The 24,914-nt window shown below is 40.6% G+C and overlaps 1 protein-coding gene across 1 annotated transcript in view; it reads left to right on the forward strand.

Annotated features, from left to right (window-relative positions):
- Nucleotides 1-21,010, forward strand: part of GRIA3 (glutamate ionotropic receptor AMPA type subunit 3) — a gene marked incomplete at its 5' end in the record, with an annotated part of 121,041 nt that extends 100,031 nt beyond the window's left edge. The window contains 3 exons of the mRNA XM_083372271.1: nt 15,047-15,161; nt 18,573-18,820; nt 20,994-21,010. Coding sequence (XP_083228397.1) covers nt 15,047-15,161; nt 18,573-18,818 — 361 coding nt within the window. The 3' untranslated portion in view covers nt 18,819-18,820; nt 20,994-21,010. The remainder of the gene's footprint in view (nt 1-15,046; nt 15,162-18,572; nt 18,821-20,993) is intronic.
- Between the last annotated feature and the right edge of the window lie 3,904 nt (nt 21,011-24,914).

Below are 24,914 nucleotides of genomic sequence, written 5' to 3' on the forward strand. Positions count from 1 at the left end.
CAATTGCAACAGGACAGCACTTACACTTATATACCCCTTCATAGCATTTTTACAGCCCTCTCTAAGCTGTTTACAAAGACAACATATTGCTCCCAGCAATCTGGGTCCACATTTTACTGACCTCGGAAGGGTAGAAGACAAAGTCAACCTTGAGCACTGAGAATCGAACTCCAAGCAGTGGGCAGAGTTAGCAATAGCCATAGCACTTAGATTTATGTACCGCGTCATAGTGCTTTATATCACTCTCTTAGTGGTTTACAGAGGCAGCATTTATGGGTCCTCATTTTACCAACCTCGGAAGGATGGAAGGCTGAGTCAACATTAAGCCGGTCAGGATCAAACTCCTGGCTGTGAGCAGAGTCAGCCTGCAATATTGCATTCTAATCACTGTGCCACCACAGTCCTTACGACCCTTAAAAAGTTCAGGAGCCACAGCAAAAGGGTTGATAGGTATATCTATTTATTTAAATATGGGCTGCTCAACTCCAATGGATTCTGGGCAGTGTAGAAAACATGAAAGTGGCTTAAAATGTTATATCAGACAGTCAGCCCAGATTAAAATTATCTAAGTGACAAAAATCAGCCAAATAAAATGTCTTTAAATAGAGTAGAGTAGAGAAATGAAGAATATAGTAGAGCAGAGCAGAGCAGGACAGGACAGGACAGAATAACCATAAGCATCAACCCTAGGTTTAGATTCACAGCCAAGTTTCCAAGGCTTTGTGGAGGGCCAGAAGAGAAGATGCCATCCTTATCTCTGGGGGGTGGGGAATGCTGTTTATGGCATGCCACCACAGAGTAGGCAAGTTTTCTTGCCCCCACAAGATGGCACTAATTAATGAAAGTGGCCTGGAGGGCCTGGGCAGAAATGATTGGAGATTATGGTCTCTCAGATATCCAGGCCTTATGCCATACAGGGATTTGAATATGATGACTCTCCAATCCTATACTGAATTATTCTTTTCTCCCTCTCTAGCACATTAAAACAATCATGGTTGTGTGACAAATGTTAAAATTTCTGGAATTAAGACATTTGAGGGTCTCAGCATTGCCCCAGGGGATTGAAAAATTAAAGATGGCGGTGACAATCGAGGAATCAGAGCCGTGTCTTTTCGTGCATGCATACAACATTAATGTATACAAAAGGCAGGACTTTGATTGCGCAGTTGTGATTTCTCTCTTGCCTTTTTTTTTGACTCCCCACTGTCACACTCTGATTATCTAAGGTAGCCTTCTCTCTTGTTCCTCTCCCAATGGGTTGGGTTAGAACTTGTGTCATCTCCAACCACCAGCCCCAATATTTTTTGAGGGCGCCAGGTGAGGGTCACCTGATCGAACTTTGACTTAATTCTTCTCTGCTTCACAGGTGGGCCAAAACAAGAGCACCCAGGAGCCCCAAAGCTTGTGTCTGTAGTCCACTGATATGTAACTACTCCCACCTTTTGTCAAATCTAATAATAACTGCTGGCATAAAAAGAGCCTTAATAGAATTAATTCCATTAATTGAAAGTTAGTGCCACAAAAGACTCCATTAATTTCTTTTGCAGATTGCACTGGGAGGGAAGAGAAAAAACACACACATGCAACTAACTTCCTCCTCCCCCCCCAAGAAAAAAAAGTGTAAGCACTTTCTGTAGTTAAGCAACCTACTTATGGCGAAATTAGTGATAGCAATAAAATTGCGCAAGGAAGTTAACGTGGTTCCCGCTTGGCTCCCTTTATAAAGAGGGACTTTTATCAGCAAGCCTAGTAATCATTTCCTTTAATCATATTTGGATAACTACAAAAAGTGTAATGTGATTAAAACCAAGGAAGATGCATGTAATTTCCTTCTGTTTACTAGGAAGAAAACCCAACTGGGAGAGAAAGGAAATATCAGTATTCGTTGGCACTGAAAGAAGTAGTCTTTCTAGCTTAATCTTTAATGTAACGGCACCTAGGCGGAGTAAGCAAAACATAGCTCCAGCTGGCTCATTCCTTCCTATATACGGGTAGTCCTTGACTTACGACTGCAATTGGAACCAGCAAAGCAGTTATTAAGTGAGTCACTCCTGATTTTGTGATATTTTTTTGCAAGGGTTCTTAAGTCCCAAAGGTGCTTTTTCAGGAGGCATCTGGACTGTCTTGTTTTTCTTGAAGACGTTTCGCTTCTCATCCAAGAATCTTTTTCAGCTCCGACTGGATGGTGAGGAATGGAAGGATTTATATTCCTTGCAGACAGCTGGTCATTTGCCTTCTTTTAGAGAGTCGTTGAAGCAGCTTGGAGGTTTGTCTGCATCCTCAGGGTCACCTGAGTGGTGCAAATGTGTGTGGAGCCTTCTTGGCTGCAAGATATTTTCTGCCCTGGATCCCTTCATGGTTGAAGACAGGCGTGGGCTGTTGGGGATGAGTCTGTGTTGTCTGCAACTCAAACTGAAGCGTAGACGGTTCCTGTCATCTGCTATGTTTTCTGGAAAGTCCTTCATATTCCCGCACCATTCAAAGGATGTTCATCCCAAAGTGCATCGCTAAATGTCTATGGAGATTCTCAGTCATCCAGGTCATGGTTGTCCCAACTGGAGCCAAATGGACTTTCTTGTTTTCCTTTGAAGACATATCACCATCTCCTGCAGTAGCCCCCAGATCTTCCCTGGAGGAAGTATGAAATCAGGGAAATAAAAATGAGAATCTCTCCAAGCGTAGGTTCCTAGAAGGGCCTCTGAAGATCTAAAGAAGGAGCAGAATAAAATCAGGCAACCTTTTTTCAGGATTCCCCAACGTTAGGGAAGAACATCGAAGAGGTTCTTCACATGCCATTGGATTTCCATTGTTTTTGGAGTCGTTGATCCGCTCCTGATATTGGTTCTGCTGAACTAGTAAACTAATGGATTGTATTGCTGCGTTCCTGTAGTGGTGATAACTTCAAAATTAATAACCGGAGCAAGCAATAATGTAAAAACCTCTGAACACTTTGGTTATAAGCAGAACAGCTCCAGAAATATTGATCGTATTGCTCAAAAGCATTTTTTTCCCTTGCTTCTTTGGTGAAAATAACAACATTAAATTAATTAATTCGATGTATGAGGGGTCTTTGGTGCTCTCGAAGCTGGCTTGCTTTCTTGCAGACGTTTCATTACCCAACTAGGTAACATCATCAGTGCTAGTAAGGAGTGCTGTTGGTTTATATTCTAGTGGCTTGCCTGTCAGTGTTGATGGGGTTGGTCTTAGGGATTCTTTGGCTGGGCTGTTGGCTGTTGGCTTCTTTGCCAGTTTCTTGATTGGGGTCTTGCTTTCTTGATTGCTGGTCTGATATTAACCTTGGAGTTAATCTATGCTGATCCGGTTGCTCATTGCCGGTGTCTTTTTGTTCTTTTTTTGGACTGGGTGATTGTCTCTTTTGCATAGTCTATAGATATTGTTAATGTCTAATCCAATGTATATTGGCAAACAGATATCGTTTGCGGGCCCTTGTAATCCACATGATGAAATGAAAAGGGAAATAAGAACTTTTTATCTTCTTATTCCATCGCTCCAGATTGCTCTTCTCCCCTTGCTTGTTTTTGCCACGCAAAGCCGCTTTTAAGAATGGACAGACTCATTTCCAGACTTCAAGCTCAAATCATCCAGGCCGCCTCCCCTGGGAGTACAATATGGGTCATGCCACTCTAGTCTCATCAAGGGCTTCAGAGCAACCCATTACGGTCGCGTAGGGGGTGGCGGCATGTCCTCTTTGTCTTTATCGTCTCCTGTAAAAAAACAAAAACAGAAACACAGGTTCCCTTCCCTTCTGCTCTCCCAATGGATTGCAAAAGATTCATGTTCACCTTTGAACAGTACCTGTAGTTTTTGCTCAAGACGGCTTCAGTTTCCTTCGCCGAGTTGTAATGTCTTCACATCCCTGACTTCAAAAGCATCAATTCCCGACCTTAAGGAAGACAGATCAGTTGCAAATATTCAAGAGAGATTTCTTAGGCAAGAGTTAGACTTTTCATTTCCCTCCCCCCCTTCTTTTTGTGGGTGAAAACTGTTTATCCTTGGAGGAATAGTTCTTGGACAGAGAGCCAGGAACCTAGCTGAACTTTTCAGATTTTTCTGGAGGAACAATGCAAGATTACGTAGAAATTCTCACGTGTATAATAATCTCGCAGATGTACGTGCCACGTGGTTTACGACCTGGTGTCTTCCAGCTCTTTTGGACTGCAGTTCTTGCAAGCAATTCCCACGGGCCAAATTGACTCAGTCAACTGGAAATTGAAGGACACAACACCTGGAGGATGGCTGGAGATGGTTGGACGATAAGCTATTTATATATCATTGGCTTCTATTTAACTTGGTTTATGCTGTTCTTCTGTTGGTGACATTCTGAGCTAGTGAAAGCTCCGTTAAAAAGTGGACTATTGATAAAAAAATAAAATAACACGTAACTTGCCCTAGGCCGATGATGCCACGTAGCCTTGTAATGAAATATCTACAAGAAGACAACACCAAGAACCCAATAACTGTTGAGCTATGTGTCTTGTCCAGTAGCATAGCAACATATAAAAGTAAAACCCTGATGAAAAGGAGATCCTTGTCCTTTTATAGATAGTCCTCCACTTATAACCACAATGGAGCCGCAAAATTTTCTGCTGTTAAGGAAGACAGTTCTTTAGTGAGCTTTGTCCCCATTTTACGACTTTTGTTGCCACAGTTGTTAAGCGAATCTGGCTTCCCCATTGACTTTGCTGGTCAGAAGGTCACAAAAGGTGACCCCACGACCCGCCGGACACTACAAACCATCATAAATGTAAGCCAGTTGCCAAGATTTGGATCACATGACCATGGGGAGGCTGCAATGGCCGTAAGTGTGAAAATAATTCACTTTTTTCCAATGCCATTGTAACTTTCAATGGTCACTCAATGAATGGTTTGTAAGTCAGGAACTACCTGTATGGTCATATCTTAATTATTTTTTCCTATCCTTCCACGCAACAGGGCTGTAAATAGGGCTGGGTATATGTGGGGACGTGGTGGCTCAGTGGGTTAGGACGCTGAGCTTGTCGATCAGAAGGTTGGCAGTTTGGCGGGTCGAATCCTGAGTGCCGTGTAACAGAGTGAGCGTCTGTTACTCGTCCCAGCTTCTGCCAACCTAGCAGTTCGAAAGCACGTAAAAATGCAAGTAGAAAAATAGGGACCACTCCGGTGGGAAGGTAACAGTGTTCCGTGCACCTTTGGTGTCTAGTCATGCCGGCCACCTGACCACGGAGACGTCCTCGGACAAGCGCTGGCTCTTCGGCTTTGAAACGGAGATGAGCACCGGCCCCTAGAGTCGGAAACGACTAGCACGCGTGTGCGGGGGAACCTTTACCTTTTTTATATGTGGGGTGTTTTCATTGCTCATCTCCTTAGAAGGAATTCCGCATCTAGCTTGTTTGGTTTCATCCTCCCTGCCTTTCTTGCTTGGCATTTTACAATGTTGCACCTACCTACACAAATCCTTTATGTCAAGTTCTTATTGTGACCTTATATAAGCAATTCATAACCCACATATTTTTCCACCCACTCTGCTTTTGTCATCATTGTGAAGCGTTGGCAATAATAAAGTGACAGGCTGATTAGCTGTACTGCTTAAGGATTTTGACGGGGAAAAGAATCCAGGGGCTTTCTATGTATGGAAGAATTATTTCCGCCTGTTGGCATCATCTATGCCGTCGTCCCCTTGGGCCTCAGTAGGGCCAGATTCTCACCCCATTTGGGTGGGGGAAGTGAGTGGACCATAGCTAGAACACTTCCTTGCATGGAGAAGATCTAAGCTTTAGTCTTTCAGACTTTATTTATGATTGCAGACTGTGTATGCCTTTACGGGAAAGCGACAGGGACTTTCCGTAATTGGGTACCTTCCATCTGTGTTGGACATGCTAGGTTGAAGAATTAATTAATTAGTCACTGGGATGACTTGCTTCCAGAAGTTGTGGGTGCTCCAACACTGGAGGCTTTTAAGAAGAGATTGAATAACTGTTTTGTTCAACTAGAACACAGGTTCCCCAACCTTTTGGGCACCAGGGACCGGTTCCGTGGAGAGAGGCTTTTCCGCGGACCGGAGGGGGCATGGTTTTGTGTGCTGCCTGCATCCCATGGATGGGGCTTTGCTTGTTTGCGTGGACTGGTTGCTGGCATGCCACACATCCCGGTACCAGTCCATGGACCAGGGATTGGAGAGGCCTGAATTAGAAGACCACCAAGGTCCCTTCCAACTCTGTTATTCTGTTAAGTAGAGAACTCTAGGTTGTGGAAGATCAGGATAAGCAACCTGGTTTCTCTGCATGGAAGTAGGGTATTCCCCCTCCCCCTTCATCTTTTCTAGTATTTTAGAAAGTCGTTAAACAGTCTTTGTATTCCTGGTTCAAATATTCTTCTCATAGGACTAAGCAGCTTTGTGAGCAAAAATTGGAACTTACGGACACTTGATCTTAGATGTATGTTAAAAGAGGACGTATCTGTAGCTTCTTTTGGGTCTAAGATAGCCAGGTTAGAAAGCTTGAAGTTTTCAGTTTTGCTTGAGTAGAACACAAGTAGGATTACAGCACTTGAAGGAATTTGAGCGTTCAGGCTTAATTCAATTTTTCATTTTCGTTAATGCATCAAAGCTGCAAATTTAAGTGCAGTTATCTTGGGGCCAGTTTGGGCTTAGTTCTCTTAGTAACGCATGACATTGCAATTGTGCGATTGTTTCTTCCTTTTAAAATAACCTATTCCTAAGAAAAAAAGCTTTGGCGTTCTTGAGAATGAAAAATGAGTAACAATTTCCCAACTTCTTCTAAGTTCCTTGACATGGGCAACATTCCCCACCCCGCGGGGAGAAGAGGCATTTAATTGTTCATATTTAACTTCACTGCAGTAAAGGTGGGGTTTATTGAGATGAATCTCAAGCAGCCGTGTATCTTATATATACGATTTAAATGTAGTTGTCTGCATCTATCTAAAAGGTATTTGCTCATCCAGGCAGATTAAAGAACATTCTCCCTAGAGTATATCAGGCACCGGAGGACAGATTAAAAAAATAAATAAAAAATCACTCGGTCAAATCAAATGTCACTTATGCAAAAGGATAAACTGGGACAAAAAAAAAAGAAGAAACCTTTTAGGAGTAATCAGGTCATCTGTATGATTCAGAGAAGCAGGAAACTGTGCTTAGGAAACACCTTGGTGTGTTGCAAAAAGGCATAATATGGCTAGTGGATTTTGACTTAAAGTGCTTGCATGTATATAAAGTTCAGTAATAAGTGGATAAATTAGTATGTAGGGTCCTTGGTCCTCTCTGAAGCTTGGTTGTTCTCTTCCAGACATTTCATTATTAAACTAGGTAACATCATCAGTGCCACAAGGGTGCCCGAAATTAGTACTAGGAATTAGCATATTTGGTGAACCCAGTTAATTGGTTGATTCAGCAACCCTTAATAAAGCAAACCAGGACCTATAGTTTGCATGAACTAGGCCTAGCATTCTTCCTTTGGCTATGAATGGAACGAACGTATGGACCTCTTTTATTACGGATGTATTTCTCCCTCTCCCTCCATAATCCCCAAGGTATTTAGAATCAGAATCAAAAGGCTGCAAGGGAAGGGAATTGAGGTCCACGAGTCTTAAAATTGCAAAGGTTGGACAAGGCAGGTCCTTCACCTCTAGGTAAGGAACAAAAGTTGCTTGAGGAAGACTCAAAGCCTACTAGATCATAAAGATGCCAACTCATCTGAGCCATCCTTCCACTGAATTGTAAAAACTTTGAAACCCAAGACCGATTAAATAATTGCCCCATGACAGTTAGTACCATAGGCCCATACGCCCAAATCCTCTACATGATTTAAACCTGAAAGTGCCAGCTTCCCTAAACATAAACCATGTTGGTGGGGCCACTGACTATTCTACAGTAGTTCCTCGCCATCTGGTAAACTGTCGTTCCTAAGAGGAGCGAAACTTTTCCCTTCTCTTCTACAAAAAGCTTTTTCTCAACAATCATGAACAATGGATTTACACCTGGTCAGGTGCACCTGGCCATTAGTTTCCCATTTCCGTGTTTCCTCCTTTTCTCTCGAGCAGTTGAAAATGTTCTTACATTACATTCTTACAATGTTATCTTTTTTGCTGCATAGTACAGATCTGAAGGCAGAGATTTTACAGTATTAATGGGCTGAAGAATCGTTGTGGATCTGCACACTTCATCTGATACAATTACTTAATTGTATAGAAAGCAATTGCGTACAGTCATAATCCTGTCTTTTCCTTTATATCAACACGAGTCAAATTGTCCAAGGGACTTTATGTTCTTTTGAAAAGGGGTTTCCCCCCACCACCCGAGAGCGAGATTGTGGAATATCCCAGATGAAGGTCAATTGGTAGATGGGATGTTTAAATAGTTTAATGTTTCTTTTCTTGACTGAAATAATGCATACATAACAAAAGAAAGCCATCTATATTGTATCTTTCAAACAACCCTTGTTGGATCTCATCAAAGGAAATGTAGGTTGCTGAAGAGCAAAGCTTGCCAAGCTTCCTGTCTGGGCTGCAATTCTGTTGAACTATTTCTGCAGAGGAAGAGGTGTGAAGTGGTTGATGCATCTCTAATATTTCTACCAAGCAAATCAATGGAAATTTACCTTCACCTCTCAACATTTGCAGCAATGTCAGGAAGCAGAATAACAGAATAGAATAACAAAATAACAGAGTTGGAAGGAGGTCTTCTAGCCCAACTTCCTGCTCAATCAGGAGACCTCATACCATTCCAGACAAATGACTGTCCAGACTCTTCTTAAAAGCCTCCAGTGATAGAGCACCCACAACTTTCGAAGGCAAGTTGTCCACTAATTAATTGTTATCATTGTCAGGAAATTTTCCTAAGTTCTAGGTTGCTTCTCTCTTTGATTAGTTGCCATCCGTTGCTTCTTCTCCTGCCTTCTGGCGCTTTGGAGAATAGCTTGACTCCCTCAATATCTCAGGCAACCCCTGAGATATTGGAAGACTGCTGTCATGTCACCCCTGTTTCTTCTAGACATACCCAGTTCCAACATACCCAATTCCAGCAACCGTTCTTGATATGTTTTAGCCTCCAGCCTCCTGATCATCTTTGTTGCTCTTCTCTTCATTCTTTCCAGAGTCTCAACCTCTTTTTTCTAATCTGGTGACCAAAACCGGATGCAGATTGATGAAGCAGATTTTGTGAATCTATTAATGAAATTTGACACCTTATTTTGATGAAGCTTGGACTATTTCACAGTAACCTGACAATATCAAAATTGTACTAGGTATTGTTTTGAAGATGGAGCAAACACTAGAGTGAAAGTCTGTCCATAGATGATTATTTGCTCTGGGAGAGAAAGGGAAAACACATGGTGTTAGTATGGATTCCTCTGTTCATTTCTTACACCCTAGAGGCAAACAGATGCAAACTCCAGAAGGCTGGGGAAGAAGACAACAAATAACAGAACAGATTTAGTTGACAAGTAAATTCAAGTGAGAAATGTGCAGTTCAGTTTTCCCCCTCCCGCCCTCCTGATGAGACTTGTATGGATTTGCTGAAACTTTTAAGGAGGGATGCAAGATTTATAAAACCTTGCATCTGTATCCGGTCCATATCTACGAGATAACAGAATAACAGTGCTGGAAGGGACCTTGGAGGTCATCTAGTCCAACCCCCCTGCTCAAGCAGGAGATCCTATATCATTCCAGATCAATGGTTGTCCAATCTCTTCTTAAAAACCTCCAGTGATGGAGCACCCACGACTTCTGGAGGCAAGCAGTTCCACTAGTTGATTGTTCTAAGTGTCAGGAAATTTCTTCTTAGTTCTAGGTTGCTTCGCTCCTTGATTAGTTTCCATCTGTTGTTTCTTCTTTTGCCTTCAGGTGCGTTGGAAAATAGGTTGACATCTTCTTCTTTGTGGCCGCCCCCTCCCCCCCCAAAAAAAGGATTTTTTTTTAAAAAAAGAATACCTACAAAATTTGGAAGGAAGATATTACAGTAAAAGAGGAAAAGGAGAAGATGGATGGATAGATAGATAGAGGTAACCGCACTTTCAGAAACGTTCATGATTCTAAAGTCCTCAAAGGTAGCATCCATCCAGGGCACCACCTTCCATGAATTCGTCTAGTCCAGGGGTGTCAAACTTGCAATGTCATGTGACGTGTCGCAATGTATCGCAACTTTCCCCCATTGCTGGAGGTGGGGTGGGCGCAGTTTCAGCATGACGCATCCGGCCCACGGGCCGGCAGTTTGACACCCCTGGTCTAGTCATCTTATAAATTCATCTAAATGAGTAGCCATCCCACATCCTCTCTCAGTGAAGTCCACAGTTTAATCTTGCATTCCCTAAAAATGGAATTTCCTTGATCTACATCCTTTGGAAAAGAAGTGTTTGCCTATGATCAGTCTGGGTTTACTATTGTGAATTTTCATGGAGGAAGCTCAGCAACTTGGGTGGCTGTATCCATTGCTTCTTGTTACTTACCAATGGTTTCCTTCAGTATCCATCTGGCTTATTACATATATATTTATGCATCCCAAAAGCTATTCCATTGACACTCCATTTGTGATGACCAAGAGAACATCAAAGGCTCAGAAGATCAAAAGTTAAATTTACTCCTCGGAAAGGGAAAAAAAAATGTATTCCATTGCAAAGAAGGAATCTCACTGCAGGAACAAATATTTTGATGGGAAGTGGAACAGAACTATTTAGAAAGATGCTCGTCAAAAAAATGCAACTCTTCCTTCTATAATTCATTTTTCTTACATTAAGAAAAGCACCAGCAACAAATCTCACAGATATGACATTCTATACGCCAGTCAACAGAGTAACTGAGGTTTCATCTTTCGGGAGATTTGAATGCTGATGAATGGTTGCATTCAGCTTCTGCCTTTGAAAACCTCTGCTCATGAAAAGGAAGTGAATAAGCCATCAGCAGCCAACATTTGCATTTAGAAGCTTTCCCCCCCTCCCCCTTCTAAAAATGGACGGAAACACAAAACAACATCTGTTTCATCAATACACAGGGCGTCCAACTGTCACCCAACGTTAGCACCTCGATGCGATTTCAGATCATCTCCTCAAGGTTGCTGCACCCCACCACTCAGGAGGAATGGGGAAACACGGGCTTGTTTTGCCTTGTGCTTAATTGAGAGTAAAACACAAGGAAGAACGAAAGAACAGCCAAATGCATCCAGAAAGTTCCCAAGTGTTTAGACTGGAGGAGCGGAAACCCTCTTCTGATGCTCTCTTTGTTGCTACGAAGTCTTTCATGAAATAATGTTTTGAAGTGAGTTCAGCCATGCTGTAGCAAATTGAGAAGAAAGAAACTGCAAAAGACTGTGTTGGAACCTGACTCTGATATAAATGTCAGGGATAAAGAGAAGATCGGGAATAAAAAAGAATATATATATATAAAACGTCAGCTTTCAGCTTTCAGACAGGATTTTACGGGACAACTTTTCTGAATTTATCGGTTCTGTTTTTCTTAACTTTTTATTTCTTAAAACAACAAGGTCGAAGCAAATGAGGTCCAAGCCCATTATCAACTCCGTTCAACACCACCGATGCTCTTCTTTGGACAAGTCCAACTAACCAGTAATAGCATCTTCTTACACAACTCGCAACCACAGTGGGGAGCAGAATTTTTGTGGCTAAGTGAGGTGATCATTCAGTGATCCAGCCCTGATTTGATGACCTAATTTACTGTGGTTACTGAGTCAACCTAACTTCCCCCATTGACTTCGTTTGTTGGAGGTGGGCTGGGAAGGTCACAGGGGGGTGATCATGTGATCTCAGCACACTGCAACCGTCATAAATACATGATGGTTGCCAAACGCTCAAATTTTGATCCTAGGAAGATGCTGCAACAATCACAACTGTCAGGACTAGTCATGTCACTTTTTTCCCCCCCAGTGCTGTTGTAACTCTGAACGGTTGCTAAAAAAAATGGTTGTAAGTCAAGGATTCCTTGCACTCGTGATCAGCCTTTTATTTTGGGAGGGGGGTCGCAGAAGAAGACTTCGTAATGCTGAGATGGCCCAGAATGTCCAAGAAGGACATAGGTTTTCATAAAATGGGTTTTCCTTACAGATTAGCAAATTTTAAAACCTAGAGCCGTGAACCAGTCTGAATTTTGGGTAGAAATGAACCTTCACCTGCTTTTTATCTGACCATGGTCTAGTCTGTGGATCTTCTTCTTGTCTACAAAGTCATACTCGCATGCCATTACATCAAGGCCCTGCAGTGTCTTTTTTTTAAACAAAGTGTTAATTACTTGCAGATCAGTTGACGTCGCCTATAGATTTGAATTATACTGAAACTATCCTCCGGGGTCCTTGGTGCTCTCTGAATTTGGTTGTTTTCTTTCAGCGGCACTGAAGATGTTACCTAGTTTGGCAATGTAAGGACTGCAAGACAACCACCAAGCTCAGAGAGCACTGAGCAACCCCTCGGTTCAACCCTGAGCAACAAATATTCTCTTCCATCTGAAACTATCCTAAAATCTACAGGCTGGTCCTGCCTTTCGGCTCAGCGCTGTAGCACTCAGGTAGTAAGTTATGAAAGGCAGCAGGAAGCCGTATGAGGAGAACAGCCATCTATCCTCCTACAATTCTATATTGGTTTTCATCAGATGGAGGAAGATGCTTTTTCTTCAGCAAGAATCATCTGCTTCCTCACTTGGCTCAAGTGCTATATATTTAATATTGTTAGGGGTTAAAGGTAAGGTAAAGGTAAAGATTCCCCCACACATGGGTGCTAGTCGTTTCTGACGCTAGGGGCCGATGCTCATCTCCGTTTCAAAGCCGAAGAGCCAGCGCTTGTCCGAGGACGTCTCCGTGGTCATGTGGCCGGCATGACTAGACGCCAAAGGCACACAGAACGCTGTTACCTTCCCACCGTGGTGGTCCCTATTTTTCTACTTGCATTTTTATGTGCTTTTGAACTGCTAGGTTGGCAGAAGCTGGGACGAGTAACAGGCGCTCACTCTGCTACGCGGCACTCGGGATTCGACCCGCCAAACTGCCGACCTTCTGATCGACAAGCTCAGCGTCCTAACCCACTGAGCCACCGCGTCCCTTTTTGTTAGGGGTTAGGGAGATCCCGATTTTCCGTTTCAGTTCGGATAGCAAAGCGTATCAGATTGGCTCTGGAGAATAGGAGGGTGCACCTCAGTTCATTTCATGGAAAGCTGCTGCTGCGTATTTTCCCAGGGATGGTAAGGTACTGTAGGCAGTTATGCTTTCCAAGGAGATGGTTAGCCATGATAGGCAGCCTTGCCTCTGGATTTTTAACTCAGGGTTTGAGATTCCTTGAGCTGAATAAGTAAACAGAGCTTACTTGTTGCCAGTCGAATGAAAGCAGTTGTGTGGAGTGGTTTGTTGTTACTCTCCCTCTGGATATTTCTATATTTCTCCCAATTTGGTTTAGCGTGTCCTATAAACTAAGCCCTAGGAATTGTAAATCATATCAACCTATCGATTGGTGCTTGCTAAGGCGAACCATGGTTGAATAATAAACTGCATGAGCTTCCTAAAGGAATTGAAAGCACTGGACCGTTGCAGGTTCAAATGGCATTCATCTCAGCGGTGTACAAATTAGCACACAGATTGATCACAAGGTGTTCAGGGTATCTGAATGTACTGCAGATTACACCCTTGGATTCTTTTAGAAGTTCAGAAAACCGTGTGGCTTTGAGCAGAGCCAAAAGTATAGTGGGTTTGGGATATATATATATATATATATATATATATATATATATATATATATATATATATATATATATATATATATATATATATATATATATACACAAATTATTCAAATTGCTAATAAAGAATTTTGGGAGGCTGAGATGATCATTTCGAACTCTTTATGTTCTCATCAGTCAGTCATACCCTTTATCTGAGATTCTGACTGATGAGAACATAAAGAGTTCAAAATGATCATCTCAGCCTCCCAAAATTCTTTATTAGCAATTTGAATAATTTGCACAAATAATGAGCTGTCATAGTTGACTATATCCTGTGGATAAGCCTTGAGACAGGCCAAAGCAGGAATGAAAGAGTTAATTAGCAAGGTACATTCAAAAAGCCTTGACAAATACTTCTTTAAGTTCCCCTTCTCAGTGGGAACAGGATATCATGACATCATGACTATGGTTGGGAATCTCTGCATGGTTCTAGTGCTGTGTATCTGTATCGACTTAGGCTATATTGCCCTTAAACCTGAGAATAAACAAGCCCACAGAACTGCAAGCTAATTTCTCGGTGCACTAGGAGAGAAAATGTTTTGATTTTTTTTCTAGCACTCTTGTGTAGAGAAACCTGGATATCCTTGGCATTCAGCTAGAATCTCTCTGGAAATAGCCCAGTTGTAGGGGAAGGAATGGCAGAACCTAGAGGCAGGGTTAAAAGAGGAATCAGCTTAGAATCCCTATGTAGCTGCAAGCGAACTAAGTTCAACCCTCCTAGAATACCATGGATCCTTATCTAATTTCAAGGAAGTGCTAACGCTTAGTTGAGGAGATTCTTGTGCATAGTCCTTTTAGCAATAAACCAGTTTAACGTGGACATGACATGCGTGGACATGACATGGTGGTCTAAAAGATGATTTGAACCAGCCAGCCTCTTTTGTTCTTTCTGTTAGTTCAATAAGGAAGATTTTGAGGATAACGTCTGTTCCAAAGCTACCACAGGCTGACTAACGGTATCCACCGCTCAAGTCAACCACCAAATGGGGAAATCGGATCCCACGCTTTCGACGGAATGGATTTAACAGCATGTGCCGATTACTCAAAGCGATATGGGCAGGACCTGGTGATCGAGTGGTGTTCTAGAAGTTTAAACTTTCTTTAAAGGGGTTTGATCCAGTTTGCCTGCAGTATGAGCTAAATATTCCTATATATATATGTATATATCTATACATACAGCTAGCAATTCTAGAGCTATATCTTTTGACGTTTGCAGCCAGGAACCCTGCTTTATCGCTTTGTATAGTTTGAAAGTAGTTTAAAGCTTGAATAACATAAAATAACATAATATAATGTTATTTATGTTATTTCCCACGTAAAGAACTCCTGTAAACCTTGCAGTATTGAAACTCAGTGAACAAGGCATCTTAGACAAGCTGAAAAACAAATGGTGGTACGATAAAGGTGAATGTGGTGCCAAGGATTCCGGAAGCAAGGTCAGTTTGCTGAAGGATTTTCTGTAATCCCTTTTTTTCCCATTATTATTTTTGAGCCCTCGTTTGATTACTCCCCACAGTTAACTCTTTATCTTCTGAAGGTTAAGCAGTGAAGTCTTTTTATATCCCCAAAGGAGAAGTTCCCTCGAAGAATTAGCTAGAGATAATCTGACTTTCTTTTTTCCCCTTTTCAACACATTTTTTTTTGCATTTGATGCAACTTCATTCTTGCTTTTCTCTCTCTCTGTCTCTTTCTCTCTTTCTCTCTCTCTCTTTTTAAGTTGAGGGATTTTTTTTTTAAAAAGGTTTTTGCCCTTGGGATTGGCCAAAGTCGCTCCGTATAAAAATTACCTCCAGTGGCTTTTGCGTCCTGCGCAGATTTTTTTTAAAAAAGAAAAGAAACGTGCTTCGAGAGAGAAGTTTGACTTTGATTGAAATCTTTATCTGCTCAAAATTTGCAAAAGGCCCTTAGAATGTTTTTTAAAAACACTTCCTTCTCAATACAGTGATGGGGAAAAAAAGCACAAACAAAGCAAGAGACGCATGAATGCTAAAGCTGAGTATTTTTGAGAGGATAGTTGAAAAAACACGAAACATCCTCTTTTTTTAATCTCTAGAAAGACATGGAGCATTTTTTTTAAAAATTAATAGCGCATTGTTTTATTGCAAATCCATTCCATAAATTTAACTCTTTATCTTCAGAAGGTTAAGCAGAGAACTATATTTATATCCCAAAGGAGATCTTCATTGAAGAACTAGCCAAAGCGATAGTCTGACTTTCTTATCTTTTTCTTTGCAATAACACATCCCCACATATTAATATTTTTTTTTGTTGCATATGGTACAACTCTCTTCTCTCCTTCCTTTCTCTCTTAATCATTTTAAAATCAAGAGGATTTTTTTGGTTCTTGAAATTAGCCAGAGTCACTCAATATATCCCCCTGTGGCTTCTCCGTTTTGCACAGATAAATACACGAAAAACACAGCGAAAAGAACGTAGTTTCCATAGAAATTTTGTAACTTCTTTCTATATACAGTGAAAGGGAGGGAAAAACACCCCAGAACATACATGAGTACTAAAAATGAGCATTTTTGAGAGGATAAATATTTAATAAGTATAAAACATCCTCTTTTTTTGGTAAAAAAAAGACTTAAGAGGGTTATTTTTTTTAAAAAAAATTAATATTGCATTGTTTTATTGCAAATTGATTCCATAAATGTTAGCCGTTTGGTTGCTTTTCTTAAAAAGACAATTATTCATCAAACCATTTTGCTACTGTATTGCCACATTCCATACCAAAAATATTTTTGCAACCTCCTACTTTGATTTTCCTTTAAAAAAATAAATTAAAAAAAAAACCACGGTGTGGCTTTCAGCTTTATAGACACACAAATTATGTTGCTGGGGTGTTGATGATGGGGGAGCCATCCTATTGTTGGCTGCTCTGCTGGACCTTGTAAAGACAGAGCTTTGATTCCCATTTTTGATTTGGAAGAATTTTTTTTGTGATGCAACATGGAGAACGTATTTAATGGGACAATTGGAAACCCTAACCCTCCCCCCAACTACTATTCAAACCGCATTTTTGGATGCAGTTTTCAAGGCACAAAGAACAGTGGGATGTCCAGTTCCTGCGGTAAATAAATAGGAATGGAATATTTCTTATTTGTGTGCCTTTTTCTTTCTTTTTTTTCTTTTTCTTTTCCCTTTAAACAAAAGACTACAGTCATTCTTAGATGTTTTTCAGAAGGCTTGATCCCCTGGCCCTGCTGAAGTCACGAGACATGTACTGGTTTCAGGAGGGCTAGGATAATAGCCTTTTAACTTTCAGTTTTGGGCCGATGGACGTTTAAATGCACCACTGCAGGATCAGCCTCGTTGTAACTCAAATTTTAAATGTAATCGGACGGAACTTAAAATTCAGTCAAGACCGTAACAGCTAGGCTTCTCAATATGCCCTTGTCTTTCTCTGCCTATTGATTGATTATATTTGGGGAAAGATGCTTAAAGGGATTCCATATGAGAAGCTGATTTGACAGGCCGATGGTAAAAACTCCTACTACAGTTATTCTTACTCTTATGGTAAGCAGAGGCTCAACCTGCAACTCTTGAAAAGCACCAGTTTTCTGTAATATCTGCTAGATTGGTCTGGAATCCAGATTGACATCAACCACTCAGGCCTTGCCTACATAAGAGAGTTGTGCTGGTTTTAAGATGAGTCCGTTGTGAAGCTGGGTCACGCCCCTTGTGCGGACAGCACTTATGGGTCTGTAGATTTTTCTTTCAGCACGGAAGAACTCCGGGTCTTCTCTTCATTGCCAACGTCTAGACACTAAGTTTGATTTTGTTGGCCATCCATCCTCTGGTTTGCTGGACCACATCCTGCAACATTAAAGTTCTTGGGTGCTTCATGTTTTCTTACCAAGTACGCTCACTTTGGAAGTCCAAAAGGGTTCTGTCCACCTTGGGACCTGAATCAGTTTGACAGCATTTCCGATTCACACTCAGTGGTACCAGCGCAACTTTCTCATGTTGACAAGCCTTCTGATTTTCTTTGTGTCACAGCTCAAACTAGAAGGAGTCGCCATAATTGAGATTTGGTAAACCAATCCAGCAGCAAAATGGTTACAATGACGTTTCAGACAAAAACAAAAACCCCAGACAGTTATTTTTCCCCTTCTGCCTTAAGGGTATATAGCTTAGAGAGTAGAAATCCATCTCATTTTTGGCTGGGTTACTGTTGGTTTCTTGGTTCAGCCCTGATGTTCAGACTGAAATTAGCATTAGCAAGCTCAGCCTGAAAGTAACTGACCAACCTCTTACAACGTGGCTATTGGGATGTCAGAGAAAACGTTAGTCAAATTTGGAGGATCAATCTATGCATCAGTATCAACAATACTCAAAGGCCTTTGTCTCCTCTTTTTCCCCCACCCCTTCTTCTTCTTCTTCTTCTTCTTTTTTGGAATTCTTTAAATTCACCCTGCTTTCTTCAGCCCCACTCCAGTGGGAATATCTGACAAATTTCAAGGGATGGTTAGATGACACAGTCATATTCACCATAACAACAGTGAAACGTGGTTAATAGCACAGAGCTGACATTCTGTCCTTGTGCGCAATTAGAAATGATAGGGTGGGTGGAATGAAACTTTCTTTTCTGGGTGTGTTCCTCTTGTGAAACCTTTTTTTTCCCCTTCTTCTTCTTCTGGGGCATGATTTGTAACTTTAATCTGCTGAAAATGTTGACAATTGTATTTTGAAAGATTTGGGTGGAAAGAGCTTTAAGCTCGAATGCAGGAAAAGTCTTTAGGTTTTCATAGCAAATCCCTCTCGTTCTTTTGCTAGTAATGCAATGTCCACCTGACTGTTGATTTTTCTACCATGAAGCTAACCGGCTGGTTCGTTTTTCTTAGGACAAGACAAGTGCACTCAGCTTGAGCAATGTGGCAGGGGTTTTTTATATCCTCGTTGGAGGCCTCGGCCTTGCCATGACGGTGGCCTTGATAGAATTCTGTTACAAGTCTCGAGCCGAGTCCAAACGAATGAAACTCACAAAGAACACACAAAACTTTAAGCCTGCTCCTGCACCCAATACCCAGAATTATGCTACGTACAGAGAAGGATACAACGTGTATGGAACAGAAAGTGTAAAGATCTAGTGGTATGGCTAAAGGTTGAGTAAGCAAATCCACCATTTTATATGTTTGGTGTCCTTTATTGTTGATGTGTTCTGGTGTTTTGTCTTCTCCCTCTTCATCAGGCCTTACATTTTAGGATTGAACATCTTGGATGTTGGACACAATGCAGCTAGAAAGGCGCTTTTGGATTCGCAAAGTTGATTGAGTTCGTTCTTAAATCATTTGTCAATCAACAATTGGTAGATTATGTCAATGGAAGGGGCTAATTCAAACCACTCATACATCTTTGGGGCACCCTTGGCGCTCTCTGAGCTTGGTTGTTTTATTGCAGACATTTCATTACCAAACTAGGTAACAATATTAATGCATAGTTTGGTAATGAAATGCCTGCAAGTAGTTTGGCTTGGTTACCAAGCTCAGAGAACACCAAGGAACCCGCATTTCAGCCCTGAGCTAGAAATATTTTCTTTGATCTCTGTTTCTGGTAGAAGGACTTGCTGTGATAAAGCACAGTATTTAATATTTAATTTAATTTAATTTAAGCCCTTTGCCTGAAATGGTATAAGGTTTCCTGCCTGAGCAGGGGATTGGACTAGATGACCTCCAAGGTCCCTTCCAACTTTATTATTATTATTATTATTATTATTATTATTATTATTATTATTATTATTATTATATTAAAATCATGTTTTTCCATAAATTAAGTATTGTCTGGAGATGGGATGGTATCCGTCCTTTTCGTGGCATGATGCCTTTTCCTTAGGAAATGGACATTGGTGATTATTTCTTGAAAACGATGAATCATTTGCCCTCTCGGTATATAATTCTGAGAAAGTCTGAGTACTTGATTCAGCTTTGGAGAGCCATACATTAGAGAGAGAATTATGATAAAGACTGAAATTCCGTCCAATTATTTCAACAGAAATGCAATCGTCTAGAGTAGCATCATCAAATGAACTAGGAATTTTAATGTAATGACTATTTTGCTCAAACTGTGATGTCCACCCATCACCCTGACACACTTACGTTGAGCTGTATAAACTCCTTAGTTCATTTGTTGCATTCAAGGAAATGTTTCTCTCTCTCTCTCTCTCTCTCTCTCTCTCTCTCTCTCTCTCTCTCTCTCTCTCTCTCTCTCTCTCTCTCTCTCTCTCTCTCTCTCTCTCTCACACACACACACACACACACACACACACACACACACACACAGCACCAAAGATTTGGAAGCTAGCAATTTAAATCCTATATTAGAGTAATTTGTTAAATAACATGAATCCATTGCGCCTTCACAGAGTCCTCAAATCTGGATTTTAAGTCAGCCTCTTATTTTTTTTCTCATTAGTTCTGCAGCCATACATTCAATATTGTTGAAAATATTGACCCATCCAGAAGCACACATATAAAATGCTGCTGCTGATAATTTCCCCATGTTTTTTTTTAAATTTACCTTCTATATATGATATTCACTTGTATGTATTAAAGGGAACTGTGGAGCAGTGGTAAGTATGTTTCAGAGTTCTTTCTCCTGTTGTTTAATGGAAGAGAACGTTTGAGGTCCTGAAGAGAACAGGGCAACGTTCTAAGTCTCCTTGTTATTGTGACGGAACTCATAAAAACAAATGGCTGACAAAATAAAATAGTCATATCTCTCCTTTCCATAAAGAGGAAGGCATGAATTCTACTTTCCCTGACCCAAAACCCCCAGTTTTGAAACTTGTTTTCTATCAGCCAAGTCAGATTGATGGTGATGTCTCCAATATGGTAATTGCTACTACATCTAATACATTTATGGAGATTTATGGAGCTCCATTGCTTACCCCAAAATCTTAAGGGGGCAGCCACAAAAATGAGAGGACTGGACTGCTTAGGCCAGGGGTAGGCAACCTCGGCTCTTTTATGACTCATGGACTTCAATTCCCAGAATTCCTGAGCCAACATGGCTCAGCTTGAATACCTCTCCCTTTCTCCTCAGCATGGCTGGCTCAGGAATTCTGGGAGTTGAAGTCCATGAGTCATAAAAGAGCCGAGGTTGCCTACCCCTGGCTTAGGCCATGCCATTTAACCAGAGAAAACTAGAGGGAGGAGAAGAAAATTTAGTGGGGTGATCCCCTCCTTCCTCTGATGTTTGTTTCCTGGTCCCTGCCTATGACTTTGCTTCTTTGGGACACAGTTCAGCTTTTCGTCATCTCGTTACAGATCCTGCATTTATCATGGCTTGCAAAGGGAGGAACAACTGAGATTCCCAGTTACTTCAGTGATCCTGGTCACCTGAGCCAATTTTACTCTGTCCCAGGTGTCGGTTTTGACACAATACTGATGATGGTGCAATGAACTTTTCATAGGATTATTTTTTTGTTTTTGTTTTTCCTTCAGTGCCTTAACAGGAGATTCTTAAGACTTTAGAAACAATGCAAACCATCAAAAAAAATTTTTTTTTTTGCTTTGCTTGAAAAACGAACAAAACACGGCAAGAGACTAGTCCGTTGAGCAGACAATATTCATAAAGGCAGAAGATAGAGAGAAACAGAGAGAAAAGATGTGGAAAGTATTCTTGTAAAAACAAAAGAAGGAAGAAAGAATAAAAATCAAAACATTCAACAGAAGCCATTCTTTGATACCACTGCACAGAAAACATGGACGATGTTTTGGGGGGGAAAGGAATGGTTTTCAAGACCCCTCTTGCTCAGCTTATTAAAAAGTTAAGCTGGTCCTAATACACCTCAGAATTCCACCGCTTAATCTTCCCGGGACGGTCCGTTCAATGAAATTTGGGATATTGTCATGCTATTTTTCTGCAATTTTATTCTTTCCAGGATTCTCTTTTTACCATCACTACTGTAGACCTCAGTGTTTTAAGGAAACTACTGCCTGTAGATGGCCTTGGGCTAGGCTGAAACAGGAAATAAGATTTGTCCCGTGTCTGGGACCAAGCAAGTGTATTCTGAATGCTGAACAAACATTTTATATATATATATATATATATATATATATATATATATATATATATATATATATGCATTTCATTTCAACTGTTCTATTAAAAGTTGCTTTGGAGAGATATCGAGTGGGGAGACAGGTGTCCCAGCCATTTTAGAGATCACCTCCAAGTGCTTTCTTAAACAATAATGATAATAGACAGATCCGGTAGAGCTTTGGATATAGCCAGTGCTTTTTTTGTAAAAGAAAAAAGGGTGCCGGAACTCACACATGTCATACAACCCGCCTTGCCTACCCTACAAAGTTCTATCCGAAAAAGGTGCCGGAACTCCGTTCTGAGCGTTCTATGACAAAAAAAGCCCTGGGAATAACCAACCCAAAGGTTCTTCTCTGTGATCTGTCCCCCCTTAGTAACGCACTTATATTTCTCCAGAACAAAACTGATTATCACTGAATATTGAAATGACAGACCGGAGAGAAACAAGTTGGCCCTCACTGAGCTGTTAAAAACCCTGCTGTCTGTCTCTTTACACCTTTGCGTTGTCGTTTAAACAGGTAATTTTAACACTGTGCTCAGAGGAAGCCCTTGTGGTTCATCCTTGCTTTGCAAAAGAAGAGAGGGGGGAAAAAAACAAAAAAAAGACAGAGCGGTATTTTGAGGGGGACCAGCTTCTGTTATTTGTTGTAGTTATTCTCAGCTGTTTCCTGCAGCTGTTTGCTTTTTCTTTTCTTTTTTTTTTAGAAAAAGAAAAAGTCATCTTGAGTTTTTTTAAAAAAAGAATATAATGCATTCCAGAATCCAACACTCAAGATGGTGAGTTAAGCGTTACTGCCTTACAGTTTTTCAGACGTGACAAAGTGTTCAGGATGTGAATCTGTCCAAAATCAACTTAAGTTGGAGGGCTCAATGGTAGGGCTGGAGGATTTTTCTTTTTTTAAAAAAAAAATCAGGTTTAATCACCGATAATTCTAATTAAATAGCTTGCAGGTTTTCAGAGTCGGGGATGAAGGTTCTTGGGATAAGAGGAGGCGAAGAAGCGTAGGCAGAGTTGTGCAAAATTAATCGGCCTGGTTTCAAATGGCAAAATGATACCACCTCCTTCCATTTGGTCATCCGAAAAGATTAAACTACAAATAAGTTTCAAAAAAGGAAAAAAAAATCTGCCTACTAATCACCTCTAATATGAAACGACAGTATGTGCGGCGTAATAACTGGGCAACATTTCATTCCATTAATGACATACTGGATATGAATTACATTTAAGAATGATGATAAGACATAGAGATAGATGTATATTTTTTTCTTTAAAATTAAAAAAAACAGAAGACAATGTTTGAAATAAGTCACTGGAAATATATTTGATAGCTTATTCAAAGGAAGAGAAAAGATCTTTAATGATATATTTGATAGTTCATTATAAGACGAGGGATAGCCTATAGAAATAAAATGGGGGAAATGCTCATTTCATTTTCACAAAAATGTAACATTAAACAACAATGATGAAAAAAATAACTCAAGAAACATTTCTCCTGTAGAACAAGCTGGCACTCGTGTTTTTTTTTACAGAGATATTAAGCAAAAAGAAACTGCTCTTTTTCCTGAAACTGTGATTTTAAATTTCTGAATGCTATAATATTCCAGCAAAAGGAAATGCAAAATGCTGTGCAAAAACATGTTGTATTTAAGTAAAAAAAAATGACAAAAACAAAAAAAGGGGAAAAAAGACATTTTCATAGAAGCTGTATAAAAAGAAATGTATGTTTATCAAATGAAAATAATGTTTTTTCAGAGTGAAGGCTTCATGCTAGCGATAAGTTTGGTCAATGGGTTGTAATTTTTAAAAACGTGCATGTTAATTTAAAAATGGGAAAAAAAGTTATCAATTGCTTAAAAAAAAATCCGCTACTAATTTCAAGCTGTGCAGATGAAGCAGCATTTCAAAGGCATTTTTAAAACTGTTTTGGTTTTCTCTTTCCTCTCACTTGCCTTTTTTTTTTGGTTTTGAAAAGTAATTTTAGGTTGTTTCTTGATTGGTTGTTAAAAATTGCACTTCATGAACAGAAGAAAAAAAAAGAAAAAAAAAACCCTTGCCAAACAAACTTCTGGCTGACAAGTGTATACTGCATGTGTGAGCATCAATTCCCGAGCCTCATTTTAATGAGGCATTGTACAAAGAGTTTTAATACATTTTGTAAATAAAATTGTAAAGGAAAGATTTTTTTTCCTTAAAAAAAAATCAGAAAAAACCTCAAATACAAAAAAAGCAGCTCATTTCTGCATTTTTTTTAAAAAAAAATTTAAGCAGACATTTGGTTGAATGCTTGTGTGTGGGAAGATTCTTCACCAATTTTATCCGTGCAAGGATGTGGTTCCTTAGCAAACTGCTTTTAAAAATAATTTCTAAGCCCTAAAATGCATTAGGTGAGCATGTGGGAATGCAGAATAACTGGTGTCGTTTTGATTTGAGGGTGGGTTGCTATGGATAGTTGAGCATGAAAAAAAAATCTAAATTAGTCACGCCTTTGGTAGAAAGTGGAACGTGTTCTCCATCGGATGAAAGAACAGGTCGGTCATTCTTTGCTTTCTGCAAAGAAAGCAAACAGTAGAATTTGCAGAAGTTGAATTCTATTGCAGAAAGCAAGCAGGATCATTTATTATTATTATCATCAGAGTATGGCATTGCTACAGTAGCCACAATGCTATTGCAGAGTAGTAGCTACAATGCTGCTTGCCAAGGCACGCTTGTGCACTTCCCAAGGTGCACCGCAGGAGGGCGTGCTGGCTTTGCACCAGAGAACAAGACGAGTGGCTCTTCCTGTAGCTCTTCCATGGCCCCTCCCTTCCCGGAGCAAACTCGCAAGCAGGCACTGCAACTGGGAAGGTTCAGAGTCATCAGGAATCTGACTGCCTGCACAGAGCACCAGCTCGTCTCCCCATTGAAGTGGTACCTATCTATCTATTTGCACAGGATATGCTTTAGAACTGTTAGGTGGACAGAAGCGGAGGTGAGTGACAGGAGATCAACCTGCCACACACCATCTCCAGTGTCATTACATTACCGAGCCTTTGTGCCTCTAAGCAAATAGGAGAAGCATAGGCATTGCATTAGAACAGACATGTCAAACACAAGGCCCGGGAACCAGATCCGGCCCGCGAAGTGGTTTCATGTGGCCCCCGAA

Source organism: Vipera ursinii (assembly GCF_947247035.1).
Source record: "Vipera ursinii genome assembly, chromosome: 12".
NCBI lineage: Eukaryota > Metazoa > Chordata > Lepidosauria > Squamata > Viperidae > Vipera > Vipera ursinii.